At 64.0% G+C, this 16689-nt stretch overlaps 3 protein-coding genes across 3 annotated transcripts; all 3 read right to left on the bottom strand.

Moving 5' to 3' along the window:
* Positions 1-485: 485 nt before the first annotated feature.
* Positions 486-6818, bottom strand: LDBPK_201560 (hypothetical protein, conserved; the record flags this gene model as incomplete). The annotated part of the gene is made up of 1 exon (XM_003860449.1): positions 486-6818. The coding sequence occupies one exon, from the start codon at positions 6816-6818 to the stop codon at positions 486-488; it is 6333 nt and encodes a 2110-aa protein (XP_003860497.1).
* A 1206-nt stretch (positions 6819-8024) lies between these two features.
* On the bottom strand, positions 8025-13001 carry LDBPK_201570 (hypothetical protein, conserved; the record flags this gene model as incomplete). The annotated part of the gene is made up of 1 exon (XM_003860450.1): positions 8025-13001. One exon carries the CDS (start codon positions 12999-13001, stop codon positions 8025-8027), a length of 4977 nt encoding a protein of 1658 aa, XP_003860498.1.
* Positions 13002-13517: 516 nt separating this feature from the next.
* Positions 13518-15965, bottom strand: LDBPK_201580 (cell division cycle protein-like protein; the record flags this gene model as incomplete). Its single annotated transcript, XM_003860451.1, has 1 exon — positions 13518-15965. The coding sequence occupies one exon, from the start codon at positions 15963-15965 to the stop codon at positions 13518-13520; it is 2448 nt and encodes an 815-aa protein (XP_003860499.1).
* Positions 15966-16689: the final 724 nt, after the last annotated feature.

Raw genomic sequence — 16689 nt, forward strand, 5'->3', positions numbered from 1 at the left:
AGGGCGTGCGGGAGGCGCGCGCACCATGGATGGCAAGCGCCCGATGGGCTCCAGAAACAACCAACACGGAGCAGCAGCAACACTCATGCGACGCTGCGTGACATGGACCGATGAAAGAGGGCAGAGGTTATCGTTCCCTCCTTCATGATCGTCATCGCACCGCTGGTCATGGCAGCTGATCGGTGTCACAGTGGCCGCCACCGGGTCAGCCCCCCACACGTAGATCGCGTTAGGTTTAGCTTTTTTCACTGATGACATCAATGCGTGCACACACGCTCAGCATCGTGACCAGACACGCCCTCGTCCAGTCGCATGCGATGTGTTGTCGCTGCCGCTGAGGCAACGATCTGGCCACAGAAGGAAAGCGGAGATGTGCTGGTCCCCTTCCCCCGACACACACACAGATGGACGCGCGGACACGATCCGCACCATCTTGCGGAGAACGCGCTTGGGCCGCAAGCGTGGGACAGCTGTAGCTCGGCACTTCAGGCGCAAGATCCCTCCATGAAGGAGCGCAGCTGCATGGCCTTGGTAGACCCCAGACGTTGAATGGCTTCGCGCAGCGCCGGGCCAGCCGACGGCGCCACCGTGTGCATCAAGTGCAGGCCTACAGGCCTCAGCGCCACTGCAAACGCCGCACCGAGAGGCGTGCAGAGCACCGCCACAACGTAGGCAAGCACGGTGTACAGCGCATCCGCGCCAGGGGCCGCAGCGTGTTCTTCAGCGGAGGCCATGATGCCCACAAGTAGTTCACTCATTAGGCGGCCGCAACGCAGCAGCAAGAGTACGACGGCCTCGTTAACGCCTGTGTTAGAGGCTGACGAGGCACCGAGGCTGGCGAGAATGGCCAGGAGTACCTCCGCCTGCAGCCTATGCTGCGGCACTTGCTCTCGGAGAGGGGTGGAGCAGGAGAGGGTTGCATGTGCCAGGAACGGGGTGCTGCTCCACATGACGGTGAAAACGTGAAGAGGATCGCGCGCCTCCCAAAGCAGCCGCAGCACCACTGGCCATGTCGCGCGGTGAGCGAGTGGAGAATGGCACACAACAGAGGAGTTGTCTGACGCAGCACAGTGCTCCGCCAGCAGCAGACCAGCTGGAGACGCCAGTGCCAACGCGCGAGCCCGCGTCGGCCCTCCCTTACGCAGGTATGAGCGGACTGCTTGGTGCAGCCGAGCCAGCATCTCCTGCGGCACATCACTGAGAAGCGACTCTACCGACAGCACAGTCAGGAGTGGAAGCAGCCGATTCAGGTCGAGCGAGGCGGTCATGCCCGCAAGGAGGATAGAGACAGCGACCTCTGCCTTCCAGCCGCCGGCAGCGGGCTGCGATAGAACGGGAGTGATGCGCTCGAGCAGGGCCGCAGCAGTATCACGTGACACTGGCGCCACCGTCACGATCCTTAGCAGCCCCGTGTCGACAGTGTCCCACGCCGACTGCAGCGGCTGCGAATTTGAGAGGCGCTTTTCGATGCGCGCGCACAGTCTCTCCTGCGCCAGCTGCGCGAGGAGGCGCTGGTGGTTTGCGGCCAGCTGACCGCTGAGGGTCACCATGCTTGTTAGCGCCGCCATGCTTGCGGATGGGCTGCCGTCGGGTGGTGGTGGTGGTGGTGTGGCGGACAGCGCCAGGGTTGAAAGCACAAGAACCGCCAGGCAGCCTGACGCGTACCGAAGTGCCGGCCCCAGCAACGCCTTCAGTGGCTCTTGCGTGAGAAACGCCACCGCCTGCAGCACGTCACCAGCGCTGACCGACGTACTTGAGGCGTACACGGAGGACGTTACCGAGGTACCATCGTCGTTTCCACCGCCGCCGCCACTCCAGCCAAGACCAATGGTGTCGGCGGACTGCACGTAGCCGTTGGCCAGAGACGCTGCCGTCACGAAGAGCTCGCACAGCAATGTCAGGGCGGCTTGACACGGTGCCGACGTCAACGAGCGCAGTATGTTCCTCTGCGACTGCTCCGCTGCCGCCGCGTCTGCCGCATCATCACTGGCACTACCACCACCGTCGCCGCCTTCCAGGTGCATCGCTGACGCCTGAGCAACCTTCGCCAGGGCGACGATAACGTGCCCTGCGCCGCTGCCACCAATCAGCAGAAAGCCGCGCCCTCTGTCGTGCAACCTGTGGCAGGCGTGTAGAAGCAGCAGCAGCGAGCGCAGCACGCGGCGGCACGAGCTTGGGTCCGCCATGTTGCATCGGCTGTACTGCACCGCCAGCGATGTGCACCCCTCGAGGGACAGAAGACCGTGCTGAAGGACTGTCGTAAGTCCGACAACCAGTTGCGTCTTCCACTGGAGGAGCACCGGAGTCTCGCGGCTGTAGCCCTGCTGCTGCGTTGCGTTGCCCCACGCCACCAGTACCTCTTGCAGCACGGCGATAGTGGACATCTGCACTTCGGGGTGCACCTCCACCAGCTGCGCCGCCGCCACAACAACCGGCAGCAGCGCTCGTCGCGCCTCATCATCGTTTTCGCGGCCGGTGGTGGTGGTGCTGCTGCCCGACGCACTGATCGAGTGCAGCACACCGTAAAGCAACCACATGGCCGCCTCCTTGGCTGCGACATCGAAGGTGAGAGAGGCAGCCGCGGAGTGACCGCCGCCGGCGCCGAGGTCGAATGTCATCGGCCCTCGATCCTCGCCTGCGCCGCCACCCCCGCCAGCCCCACCGGCTTCACTCAAGATGCCACCCATGCCCTCTTCGCCGTACTCCTCCGCGTACTCCTTGGTGTCCTCGCTGTCGCTGCCACCGCCGCGCACGGTGTCGGCTGCGCCCGCCTCCTCCACGGCCGCGAACATGTCCGTGTCCCGCTTAGCGATGTCCACCTGCACATGTGGCGGGCGCGCCTGCAGCACTGCGCGGATGCCGTCAAGGTACATCTTTAGTGATAAGTCGGCCCCGCCGGCCTGGAGAGGTTTCCATGTGCTGCGCGGCGACAGTGGCAGCGTGTAAATGGACTGTGCAACAGACACCCACTCCCTCCGCGTCGCTGCTGCAATGGCAACGTCCACTTGCACCGCAACGTCTACAGGGTTTAGCAGCCACACGTTGCCGCGCGCTGCGGGTGGCGAAGCCTCTGTGAGCCCCTCCATCGCCATCCTCCAGAGAACAGCGAGACGCCTTGATACACCGTCGTCCAGCATCACGCGTCGGCGGAGGGCTGCGCTCTGCCCTCGCACCCGCACGTTAGCCCGAAACGCCGCGTTGGCTTCATCAGGGGGTATGAAGGTCACGTGGTCGAGGCACTGATGCAATAATGCGTGCCACAAGTCGTGTTGCTCACGCGCGCCTGCCAACGCCGCCTTCCCCCGTTCGCGCTGCTGCTTTAGCGTGTAGATGTGCACGGCATCAAGTGCCGCCGTCACCACCGTGGACGAAGAGGCGCGCTGCCCTCGTAGAGCTTCGGCGTGGCTCTGCTGCAGGAGTGCCAGCGCGGTGCCATGCCGAACGGCGGACGCGCCCGCCATGTTACCCGGGAACGCTGTCCACAGCTGCTGCACAGCCGTGAGCACCCCTAACGCCGACTCCGGCGACCACCAAAAGCGGTTCGCGGCTGTCATGGGGGCGAGCAGAGCCGCCATGACGCTGTCGAACAACGCCGCTTCCACCTCTGCCGGATACGCGCGCGTAAGGCGCAGGGAGAGAAGCAAGATGAGCGGCGCAGACATGGCCGCCGCGGTATTCGCTGTTGGCGCGGAGCTGGTGATTTGTTTCCATGCTTCTACCAGCAGCGATGTAGCGAGCGGAAGGGTCGGGCTGCTATCGTTGTCTGTGCTCGTCACAACAGCTGCGGCTGCTCTACACTCCTTGTAGCAGCTGTGTGCCTCGCTGAGTACCATGAGCGCACTGAGAGCGTCATACTGGACCGACTTACCCACGAACCCCTGCGCCGCGGCGCTCATGGCCTGGCTGGTGTACAGGCCCACCTGGTCCGTGAAGACCAAGCAGCGTCCCAGCACCTTGGCAGCGAGCAGGCGCACCTCCACACTCGCGCGGGCGACGGCAGGAACAAGTTGGGCCGCCAGTGACTGCCACCGTCTCACCTCCGCGTCCCAATCTGCATTCTGCCACAGCGCTGCCGCCGTGCGAGGCGATGCCTCCTGCAGGAACTGTTCCACAATGCACAAGCAGTTCCACAGCGCCACATCCCGCTGCACCACCCGCCGCGCCTCGTCCTCGGCGCTCTCCGCGGCACCGACGCCCACGGGCGTGCAGTACACCTCGAACAGCTCGGTGCGCAGCGAGGTAAGGAGTGCGACGCAGACACCATCGGCACCGGCTCGCTGCAGAAAGTGGCGCAGCGTCCAGCGCAGCAGCCGCACCGCGTGACCGCCGCACTCCTCCACTGTGTGGGTCGGGGTCTCTGCAGCCGCGGAGCTTGCGCCAAAGGACGCCTCGGACGCGGAGTTAGGCAGCAGATCCGCACGCAGCAGCCGCATCGACTGTGCGGCCGACGCGACTGTTGCGTCGCAGGCGTCAGCGAAGCTGAGCACCGGAACGCCCTGCGCGCACGCGGTGGCGACGTCTTTCAGCGCCTGCGCGGCGAGCCAGCGGAGGCTGCCGTCATCTTTGCACGTGGGCCACGGCTTGCTGGAGATAAGCTCGAAAAGAGAGCCGCGGCTGATGGCGAAGTACGCTGTCGCTGCCGACGAGGTAGCCGCACTGGCGTCTTGTTCCGCGCCGTTGGACTGCGAGGCAAGATGCGCCTCCAGAAAGCCTACCGCCAGCATGCGCTCCATATCACTGATGACTGGAGCTCGCCGTAGCATCGCGCACGCCGCTGCAACAGCCTTGTAGTAGGCGATCGTTGGCGCGGGGCTGCCGACGAGGAGGTTCATAAACCCCACTGTGCAGGGCAGCACTTCATCACGAATGGCCCCCAGCACCGCTTCTGCGCTGCCACGCAGGAGGTCGTAGAGAAGCTGGGTAAGACGGAAGATCAGCTCAGCCTTCCGGTAGTGAACGTTCTGCACGGTGCGAGGCGGGTCGCCGCGGCTAAGGCGCAGCAGAAGCCGAATGCAGACGTGCACCAAGGAGACGCGGTCCTCCTCGCCAAGTGTGTCCTCGTGTGACGCGGGTCCTGCTCGAAGCACGGACGCGGTGTTTAGCAAGGCCCGCACCTGCAGTTGGAAGGCAAGCGTGTTCGCCACGTCTGCGCTGTCGACCTGCGCGCACTGGTGCTGCAGGTGCCGTGCGTACAGCAAGTTCGTGCGCGCCACCGCCCCCAGCACCTCCACGCCGGCGTGCAGAAGACTCGGCGTCGCCTGCACCGCCGCCAGCACGTCCTCTGCTACGTTGAAGCCGATCTGCAGCGACGATGTGAGGGTGAGCATGACGCCCTGCAGCGCCACCATAGCAGTGCGCGCCACTGCCTTGTTCTCGCCAGACCGCTGAATGTAGCCACGCAGCGAGTCTGCCAGCACCACCCGGTACCCGTTCGAGGGGAGCTGCGTGGCCCACTCCAGCATGGCATCTGCGAGAAGCCGCGGCATGTACGCCCGCGCGTCGTCGGCCAAAGGAACCAGCAAGACGAAGCAGCAGTGGATGGCATCTGCGGTGGTGGCAGGTGTGGCGCAGCAGCTGCAGAGCGTTGCTAGCGCCGTGGCAAGGGCGCGCTGGGCGGCGCGACTCATGCGCTCGTTAAAGCTGCGCTGCACAACGCGACTCCCCTCAACAGCGTCTGAGCCGCCAAAGAACTGCCACCGCACACGGCCGCTGCCGCCCCCGCCAACGCAGCGGTACCCACTGCGTTCTTCCCCCGCAGGCTTCGATGTGGATGCGGTCGACGCCTGCAGGATGTCCGCCAGCACGTCCATCGTGAAGTCGCATTGATAGAAGGCGAGGAGGTAGCCCATGGCCACCCCGACGTCGTGCAGCTCCTCGTCGGCGACGCTGTGGAGGGACGCCTCGTCGCAGAGGGTGAGCAGCATGTCTATTAGCGCGTACGCCACCGTCGGCGAGGTCACGCGCAGGCCCGCCTCCAGCAGACCGCGGAGCGATGTTCCGACCGCGATCCGCACACTCGGCTCCGTTGCCCTGGTGCACGCGCGTTTTATATATTCGATCATCTCGTAAGTGCAGACTTGGGTGCCCAACGCACCTGGTTGGTGCTGCAGCAGCGGCGGCAGCACCTGCAGGGCCAGGAGACGCGCTTCCAACGACAGCATGTTTGCTGGGTGCGGCAGCTGCGCGCGGCGGAACGGCGGCAGCGGCGATCCCGCCAGGTTCCAGCGCAAGAGGATGGGTAGGAGCTGCAATGCCCCACAGAGGCTTGCGGTGGACGTGGGGGACGAGGTGCCATCGTTGTCGCGAGACAGGGTCGTCACTGTTGCCCACGCCAACTCGATCCACTCCACCACGAAATGGCTTGGCACCAGCACAGGGCAGCTCGGACTGGCAGCGCCGATGCCAAGTTCCGCGCTGCCAGCGTTGGGTCGAGTTACCCAGCCGAGGAAGGTGTCCAGTAAACGCAGACACCGCTGCAGCGCCACGTACGGGAGCATGCCCTGCAAGATGTGGTCGACAATGAGTGCACCGAAGCGGCTCGAGACGCTGCTCTGCTGCAATGAGGCGCACCATGCCACCAGCGCAGCGCTGGAGCGCACGCGTACGTCGGCGAAAAGCTGATCGATGTCTTGCAGCACTTGTGCGTAGCGGAGATACCGTCTCCCCACTTGTACGCCGGCGATACCGCCACTGCCACCGCTGCTGCTACCTGCCATGCTCGAGTTGGTCAGCCGCTGCGCTGGCAAGCTCCACTCCACCGTGGCGGCCTGCAGCGAGCTCACAAGCGTGGGCAGGTCATGCTGCGTTTCCTCTGCCATGGGCCTGTCTGTATGCGCCTGCTCGAGAACGACGTGAGAAATCAGCTAAGCGGGACACGTGCCACGGCAGCAGCGGCTGCGAAGCATGTCAAAGAGAGAACGAGGGATGGAGAAGCCGTCCTTGGCGCGCGTTTGTGATGTGGGCTACGGTGTTGGACGTGACTCGCACGATACGGTGCGGCGGACAGTGCTATGGTGAGGTGGCGAGGGAAGAGCGCGAGCGTGAGCGGGGAGGACGGGACGCCGGTAAGCGACTCCTTACACCCCTTCACACGTCTGCCTCTCGCCGCCTTTCCTGCGCGAATCAGGCGTGCACGCTAGACGAGCTGCTGCCGCCGATGTGCGCGCTGAGCAAGCACCGCAAACTAGACGGCGATAGACAGGAGCGACTGGCATTCGCCAATCACGAAGCGCGCCGTGGAGAGTGATGTGGTGTGTGTGTGTGTTTGTGGGATGGACCAGAGATAGAGACGGTGGCGGTAGAGCGCGACGAGCTTTCAAGGAGGGAGACGCAAGCGAGAAAGGCATGTGCATCCTGCGCTTATCCAGCACAAGACTTGCCGAGTTGTGACCTTATCAAGAGAGTAGGTGTGAAAGGAGAAGGGCCCATTTAACATGTGCCCCACCCCTACTCAGGGGGTGGTGATGCGCGCGCTCCGCTTGGTACTCTTCTGCTCCCTGCAGCGAAGGAAACACACCACCGTTCGAACCCGAGCCCGCGGATTCATTGTGCCCCAGTCGTTATGCGCACCGGCCGTGCGCGTCGCCGTCGTGAAGATGGTGGTACCCAGTCCTTAGTGCTTCCATGGATAGGATAGATCTGGAAGACGAAGCAGTATCGTTGCTGCCCTTCTCTCGCTTACACACGTGGTACTTTACATCGAAAACATGTGCATGCATCGGTAAAGCGAAATGGGCAAAGGAAGGAGATTCGGATGCACCACACACGCACACGCACACGCACACGCACACGCACACGCACACGCACGTGAGACATCACAGATGCGTGCGCGCTTGTGTGCGTCTCTCTGCTAGCACATGCTAGTAGTAGCGATTCGCCGTGGTATCTGTACATCCAGCACATGTGAGGCGACAACCTTGAGGAGGGCCTTCGTAAAATCGGAAGGGTCGGACCGAGTAGAGATGAGCAGAGCAAGGCGGTGCACGCCGGCGACCACATCCGTGCTTTCTCGCCGTGCTTGCCTCCTACATCGTTGTCATGTCCTTCAGGGTCAGCACCCATGTCTGCCGCCACTGTGCTTCCTGCCGCTCGTAGAAGCCGAATGCGTTGCTGAGGACACCAGCGGCTTCGTTGCCCTGCGAACTCACCGACTGCACCGCGGCGCGGAGCAGCTGCGCGCACTCCAGCACGAGTGGAGCCCGCGGTACGAGAAGCGGAACAGAGACCTCGGCGGTGGCCTTTGCGTCCATCGCTATCGATGCATGCCCTTTGCGGCCACTCGTGTTTGAAGATGCGGAGGACGTCGCTGCAGAGATGCGCCGGTTGCCGTGGCCTTGAGGCCCCTTGCCGTCGGTGGTGAGGCGGACAGCAGCTGGTACATACGCCGCTGCCGCCAGAGGTGGGGGTACGGCAGTTTGGGGGTGCTGCGCGTTGTACTGCGAGAGGGGGACACACGTGTTCAGCGGCAGTCCGGGTAGCTCCACATCGCTCCACTGCGAAAGCTGCGCAAGCGGCGCACTCTCTATCGTCGCCGCCGCCGCTGCTGCTGCCACAGATGCGTTGGCGTGCCGCTTACTGGCCGCAGATGGGTTGTTACCAGGGGTGTCGGCGCGGTGCAGCGGAATCACCTCCTGTAGCCGTGGGTCCTTCTTCGCGCCGGCTGTCCCCTCCAACTCTGCGGCCGCTCGCTCGTGTTGCGCGCGCAGCTCCAGGAGGTGCCGTAGTCCTCGATGGTGGCCGCCTTCCAGCACCTCTGTCGTGGGGACGAGGTGCTGCGGGGTGACCAATCCCTTGAGAAGGTGCGAGTAGGAGTGCAGAGCTGTCCAGCAGCGCGCCACATGCAGCCCGACTTCATCTTCCACCTCTCGCAGGCTCCAGGCCCACGCTTGCTGCAGGGCCAACTCCGTCGTGTCGCTGCGAGCTGCCTCTGCTTCTGTCAGCGACGTGAGGGCCGTGGCGTTGGGCTGACGGGCTAAGGAGAGCTTGACTGCCCGTCGGTGCGCACGCCACTGCTCGCTACTCTGCGCCTGAAAACGCCACCACGGCCGCAGCACAGCCTCGACACGCTCAAGGATAGCGGTCGTCGCCCCTGCGCTCAAGGTGTGCACAAGGAGAGATGGCGTGCTCTGCAGCGTGTTCCACAGCTCCTGCACACGCTGTCGAAAGGGTTGGCCTGCCTTGGCCGTGTACGACTTGACCCGCTCCTCCTGTGCAACGCACAGTGCCGCGACGGCGGCGTTGAGCTGCTCCACCGTGCCGCCGGTCATTCCAGGCAGTCGGCGGTACATGTCGCCCGGAAAGGCTTTGACATGGCGCTGTGCCGCAGCCTCTGCGTCCCTCAGCACTTGCGCCGTCCACTGCGCCACCTGCTCAGCGTACGTCGCAGGCGTGGAGAGGGGCATGGCGGTGTGCCCAGCGGTGGGAGCGCCCTGGACGTCTTTGGCGCGACGCCCCGCCTTCGAAGAGACGCTGCGACTGCCGGCGCGGCCGCGCACCGCCTCGGGCTCCTCCTCCCCAAGCTCCATGGGCAGCACGTAGTGCAGCGGCGACACCCGCAACATCTCAACTGTGTGCGCCAGCAGCCCCAAGCGGCACCCACGCGCGTACAAGAGCCCACGGAGCTTGTCCAGAGAGGCGAGCACGGTGCATGCAGACGCCGCCCGGATGCGGTCCTGCTGCATCGCCTTCGTCACCTTGAGGTTGTACTCCACCATGTTTTTCAGATCCTCTGTTGTCAGCGGTGTGTCGCCACCACCATCACCCGCCGGTGAGGTTGCTGGGGGGCTCTCTTTGAACAGTGCATGTATAGCGGCCTCCAAGTCCATCACTGGTGCGGCGGAGGCCTCGTCCACCTCCCTCACCACCATCGCTACCCCTGCCGCAAGCTCTGCCTCTTCGGCCGCCGCTGTCGTGAGCAACGTCTGCACCTGTGCCTTCAGTCGAGCCAACCCCTCCTGCACGGTCTGGAACACGCTCAGCTCCGCACTGCTGTGCTCCACCGTGCTAGTCCATGCTGCCTTCCAGTTATCGACCTCAGCAGCACGCGTCTGTTGCTGATCCTCAACGGCTTTGAGCGACTGCGTGAGTGTTTCCTGCACCTCTGAGCGCAGGTGGTCGACGCGCATTTGGACCGGGTCGTCCACCAGCAGCTGCGCCGCTGTGTCGCCGCCGCGCAGCTCCACTGCTCGATCGTGCAGCAGCTGCGCGCAGTCATCCTCGATGACTCCCCGGGCCCTTTCGAGATTGTGCACCGCCTCAGCGCAGCGGTCTGCCAGCGCTGTGCAGTACTCGGCGCAGAGGGCGTCGTGCCGGCTCACCAGCGCTCTTACGGCGTTTGTCGACATAGCGTCACGCACTTTCACGAGCAGGGTGGCGCGCTCGCGAATGAGCGCCTGGTCCGAGTCGTTGTGTGATGTCTGGGTGAGAAATGTGTGCTTGAGCGTCTGCACCCGCGACACGCGTTCCGCTATCCGCGAGAGCATCTTGTCCCCCCTGTTCTTTGCATCTGTCAACTCGCGCACGCGGGCTTCGTAGACGGTCGCCTGCAACGTCGCGGGACGCCGGTGATGGTATCGCAGCACCTCTGCCACGCGGTGCTGTACATCGTCCTGAAAAGCTGCCGTGTACAGCCGCCAGCTCTCCCAAGCATGCCGCTGCAAGCTAAGGCCCCACTCCATGAGCGCACATCGCAGATACTCCTTCCACTCTGACACTTGCGACTGGGGAAGGAATAACGACACATGTTGCTGCGCTGGCTGCAGCTCGGGTAGCAGGTTCAGGTAAAACTGCTGGAAGTCCGCTCCCGGGGCCGCCCCAGTGGCCGCCGTCTTGTCGTCATCGAAGTCCTCCAGGCTCGCACCAGCATTTGCAGTTACATCGCCGCCGCCACTACGTGCTGCTACGCAAGCGAAGCGGAAGGCGACGGAGTCGATGGTGAACTCCTCCCCGTGTGAGGTGGACCAGCGCGGTGCAGCGGCGGCGGCGGGCACGCTCTCGTGCGTGCTTGCAGGTACGGCACCGGCAGAGTTCTTGCACTGGAGCTGCTGTTGTGGAGTGTCTGGTATCTCACACTCGTCAGAGGAGCTTAGCCGAGCCCACGACAGCCCCGCCTGCCTGCTCAGCTCCCCGACGCACGCCTGACTGACTTGCAGCACGTCTGCGGTCGCGTTTGCAACACGGCTGCGAACGGCTTCGTAGTAGCGAGTGTGGGCGTCGGCGATCGACTGCAGGCACGTGAGCCCCGCTGTGTACCGCGCCTCCGCGGCCGCTGGCGTCTCCTGTTGCCGCAGCGCCTCCTCCAACACACGCAGCTGCAGCTCCAGCCGGGCCACCTCGTCGCGGTAGTCCATCTCCTTTTCTTGCCACTGCGCGTAGAGCCCGCGCAGGAAGCCGAGGAGGCCACGGGTAGAGGTGACGAGGATGTCGGTGGCCCCTTCAAGGCTCATTAGCATGCTACCAGTGGATTTGACAGCATCAGCACAGAACTGGGCGTAGCCGCGCCGAAAGCCGTGCGACACAAGGTGCACAAACCACTGCCCTTCCTTCTCGATGGTGGGCACGCAGAACGCCCACGCGGCGGACCGCACTATGGACTGTTTTATGGCGAGAACCCCGGAATGGGCATCGGTGAGGGAGTGGAGTGCGTCATCGAGCAAGTCAGCAGCCTCGTCGGGTGACACATCCTGCCCATCCTTGTCCGTGCCGCTGTGCGCGAGAGACGCACGCTGCAGCAGCGACGACTCTTCGCTGAGCGGATGCGCAATCGCTTCGAGATCGCTGAGGGTCTGCTCTGCAAGGGCGGCCGCCACGCTTGTGCGCGCAGCTTCGTCGGCTCTCACGCGGGCCATCAGCTCGTTACACCGTGCGCCGCAGTGCCGCAGGAGAATGCTCACGCGCATATGCCACTCTTCCAGCACCGCATGCGGGTCCTCGTCGACGAAGACGGGCAGATGCACATTCGGTTCGAAGGAGCGCAGCCAGCCGTTGGCGCCACTGCCGCCGCAAACCTGAAGCTCCGCGGTGCTCGCAGACGGTTGCGCAACCTCGAGGGAGTCCACCACCTCCGTCAGCCCGCGAGCGAGCCCCACAGCCTCGCTGCGGATAGCTCCCATCAGCTGCTCTGCTGCCTTCACAGACTGCAGCCGCCCCTCCGGGCGGTGGAACAGCGCCGAGCGCAGCACTGTGATGCACCACGTCACGTGCTGCTGAGCCATGTGCACTTGCGTGTCCCGGTAGACCGCGATGAGCGTGCGCTGGTATTGCTGGTGCTTGTACAGCTCCCGCTGCCGAAGCTGCGTCGCCATCGTCTGCATGCCCAAGTAGTTCCCGCCGAGCTGCTCATTGGTGTGGTGGAGGATGCGCTGCGCAAGTACCTGTGACTCGGTTGTGCTGGTGACGGCGATGCGGGTGAGCCTGGCCATCAGCTCTTGCACCGCCGCCTGGATGTGTTTGCAGCGTGCCTCCTCCGCACTGGCGATGTCCGCGAAGCACGTGTCGATCGCTGCCACGCGGCTGCGGTAATGATCTCGCACCTCGACGAGGAGTTGCACGAGGCGCAGCCGATCTTGCTTCATGAGAGTCATGGCCCGTGCCCGGCCCTGATCGTCGGCGGTGGAGCAGTGGTACATGTCGGTGCACACCGGCAGCACTGCATCCGGGTCAGCATCCCGGAGCGCTTCGTTGTGCACCTGGGCCTCTGCCTGCTGCTCAGAGAGTCGCTGCTGCTCTTGGGTTATCATCGACAGAGTGCTAGCGTGGCTCTCCGCCAACACATTGTGCAGCAGCACTACACGCTGCTGTTGCGCTGCGTCGACGTCACTGTTAAACGACCGGGCGCTAGCGCGGAAAGCCTCAATGGCGTCACGGTGCCGCGCGACAAGCCGCTCGTGGAGTGTGCCGCCACCCGCCACTCGCTGCGCAGGCGCGGGACTGGCAGATGCGGCGCCAGGGGCGGAGTCTGACATGTTTTTTCGTGGCGAGGCGGGAGATGGTCCCTGCAGCATGGGCAGTGCCGTGTTCATGGCTACGGCTGTGCGACGCACACGTGCAGGCCGGTAAAGGAGTAAAAGGGAGAGTAAGAGGCCTTGCTGAGCGAAGCCGACTTTGATGTGCACCGGTGTGCCGGCCGGCCACACGAAGCAGTAGAAGGTGCGGGCACCACTGCGGAACGCAGAGAGGGGGAGGGGAGGGGAGGGGAGGGTTGAGAGGCTTGAGAGGGCGCACGGAGCGCACCGGGCCGTGAGTGGGGCGAGGAGATGTGGCGTTCGCCTCCGTCAGTCGTCGTGGCCGGCGCTTTGTGTGTCACCCGACGTTACGCGTGCAGGTGTAAGCCGAGGCGTGTGTGTGTGTGTGAGGGGCGGGCTGCTCACGGTGAGCGGCGACAAGCGGTGCGGTACGAGGATGGGTGGGCGGGTGCAGTGCTCCGGAGCGGAACTTGCAGACTCGGCATTGCTCGCCTTGGGCTTAGAACGCAGCTACTGGTCCTCGCCTCTGCTACCTTCTCTTCAGCCGTCGCCCCGCTAAGCGGGGGCGTAGAGGTGGCGGACGGCATCTCGCACGGCGCGCACCACATCACTGCTCGTATCCGCCACATGCGCGTCAGACGATAGGGCCGCGCAAGGTGGCGTACGGCCGTCACCTCGCTCTAGTCGTGCAACGACGTCAAGGATCACCTCACGTATTGCCGCCGTCACCTCAGCCGGGGACAAGGACGGCCGCGGTGGCAGAGCTGCGTCGTCATCGGCTTTGCTCTTCACATTCGCTGTGACGCTGGCAAGGTACTCATCCACAAGCTGATCGACCTCCTCCAGCACCTCCAGCGTCGCAGCCCCCACTCCGTCCCCGGTGGCTAGGACATCATCAGACTGCCGCCGTTTCTGCATGCGGGCCACAAACTCGCGTAGCCGGTCTTTCATAACAGCAGCGGAGGAACTCGTGGGCGGGTTAGTGAGCTGCACGTGCACGTCGAGCCGCCCAGGACGGCATACGGCGGGGTCGAGCGTGTCGATGGACGGAGCCGAGGCGACAACGACGACGACGCGGTCTGCCTGCCCACCGCCGACGCCGTCCATCTGCGTAAGGAGGGTGCTAAGCGTGCGATCGCCGGTCGTGTTCGTTTCTGCCGTGGTACGCCCGCGTGGCGGGGCCAGCGAGTCGAGGTTGTCAATGAAAAGTGCTGTCGGCGCAAGGGAGCGCGCCGTGTCGAAGAGCTGCGCGATGTTTTTCTCGGAGCGGCCGACCTCCTTTGTAATCAGGGAGAGCCCATCCACCGACATGACGTGGATGCGCCGCGCGTCTGGCAACTGCAGCCGTCGCCCGAGGCAGGACAGGAGTGCCGTCTTGCCGGACCCGCTGGGCCCGCAGAGAAGGACGCCCTTCGCGCACGGAATGGCGAGTTCGCGCAAGAGGAGAAGGTGCGTCAGTGGCCACACAATCAACTCCTCCACCTTGCATATCGCCTCCTCGATGCCGTAGAGGCGGCTGTACATGTCAAACAGCGGAGGCTCTGAACGTTGTGCGGCCACCGAGGAAGCTGAGGAAGCAGGTACGCCGTCTTGTACCTCTTGCACCTCCACGCCTCTCTTGCGCTGCTCATGTAGACACTCAGCTTGACGTGAGGCACCATCGCTCACCTTCCGGGTGACAGCAGGGGCGGAGGGCAGCATACTGGCGAGATCCGCGTCACGAACTAGCACAAGCCGATCTACCGTCCAGTGCGCAGTGCTTTCGGCCAATGCAACGGCGGCCGTGCGCCACGCGGTCCGCTGCAGCGACGACACCGGCGGCCAACGTGCCAAGCGTCGCGTCAGGTAGGCGATGCGGTCCTCAGCCGTGGACACGGCGAGTCGCTCATGTTGTGCCCCTACGCGCGTGAGCAGCGCTGGCGGCGTGTCGCACACATCCTCCGTGAAAGACCAAACAATCGCTGGTACAGTGCTGGCGTGCAGGGCATCCAGGCACACGCACAGCTGGTGTGTCACGCTGGCCACGAGTGAGTTGGCGTTGCCTTCCAACAAGTGCAGAGACTCCATAACAATAAGCAGGCATGGGGAGACCTGCACCGTGCTGGAGGAAGAGGCGGCAGAGGCGCACAACGGCGGTGGCCGCAGTACCGCCTCCACCACCTCCAACGCCTCCAACTCGAGGAGAGTCAGCACCTCTGCAAGGTTGAGGCGACGGGCCTCCAGCACAAACACCCGCGTGCTTGATACCTGGACGACCGAGGGCGTAGTGGCTTGCAGGAGACGCAACAGGTGCCGCTGACTCGGCGTGTCACCGGCGAACAGGAGTGACGACAGGGAGGGTGCAGAGATAGCAGCCTTCCTGGATGGCCCACGGTTGCTGGCGAGTACGCCGTCCATGGCCTGAGCGGCTCGCTCCAAGTGTTTCAGCGCTGCGGTGTGGGCCCGCGTGACGGCACGGTGAAGCAGCGAGTACTCCTCTCGCTGGTCGGCGCATCGTTGCATGTGAGTCAGAAGGGTCGCCCGTGAGCAGCAGCACCGACTCAGCATCTCACGAAGCGAGCGGTGCGTCACGCGCACTCGCTCATCGCGTGCCAGCTGACGTAAATCCAGCTCCGTCAAGGACGCGGTGCCGCGTCCATTCTTGCCACCATGATGCGTACTGGCCAGGGACCCTAGCCCGGCCTCCGTGCTTACTGTCATGTACACGGCACATCCTTGTAGCGGGTTCCACACTTTCACGGACGGAAGTTGCATCGAGCCGATACCGTAGAGGCAGCTCCATTCAGCCGTCATCATGACGCTGCGGCCCAGGCACGAGAGGCCCAGCGTGCGGATCATGGTACCCTCTGCTGTGGAAGCGCCCTGCGGCCAGGGCATCGCTGCCTCCACAATGGCGGCCACAAACGACCGCTGATCGTCGATCGGATATCGTGGCAGATCGCCGACTGCCGGCCACCAAAGTACGGGTGCCTCGAGCACCAACGCGTCGGTAAAGCCCGCCATGCATGTACTTTCGTGTGCGTGACTTAGCTGGCGACCAATGCATGTGGTGGTTGTCGTGGGTACGTGCTTCAGAGACAGATAAAGGGTGCCACAGAGGGAGGGGAAGACAAGAGAAGAGCCAATATTGGTAAGTAGGGGGGGGGGCGGGGGCTGCAGACACAGCGCCGTTGTTTGCCTAAGTGTGCGCCCTCGACCTCGTGCATGGAGAAGCTTTCGATGGCAGCTGCAGAAGGATCGAAAACCATTCATTGGTCATACGCGACTAATGCCTACGCTTGATCTCGGGAGCTTGAACAGACAACACGGTACTCTGGCAGAGAAAGCCTACGCCGCTATGGGACTCAAGGGCGGTTGGTGGCACGATGGGGTGGAACTTAGCGGCGTGCAATACGAGCTTATATGGGCAGCGTGAATGTCTCTTCTTTCCACCGTGCCCGTTTCTGCCACGAACAAGTCAGGACACGTACACGCATACGCAACCACAGCTCATCTACCTCTGCCACAATGCGGCTACATCCTCGTCGTCTAGGATGAGCCGTCCCTGCCGTCGAATCGGAGCCATGCGCCTAACGGGCTCTCTTGCCATCTTCAACCGCTTCTCGTGGAAGCAAACACAGGCGCGACGATCATCTCAGAGGTCCCCATGATCCCGCGAGTAAGTTGCGGCGCTACGCTGAACTTCCTCAGCGCCGCGATGACAGCGTCGTTATCGACCCAGTCGAAC

This window comes from Leishmania donovani, chromosome 20 (genome assembly GCF_000227135.1).
Source record: "Leishmania donovani BPK282A1 complete genome, chromosome 20".
Classification (NCBI taxonomy): Eukaryota; Euglenozoa; class Kinetoplastea; order Trypanosomatida; family Trypanosomatidae; genus Leishmania; species Leishmania donovani.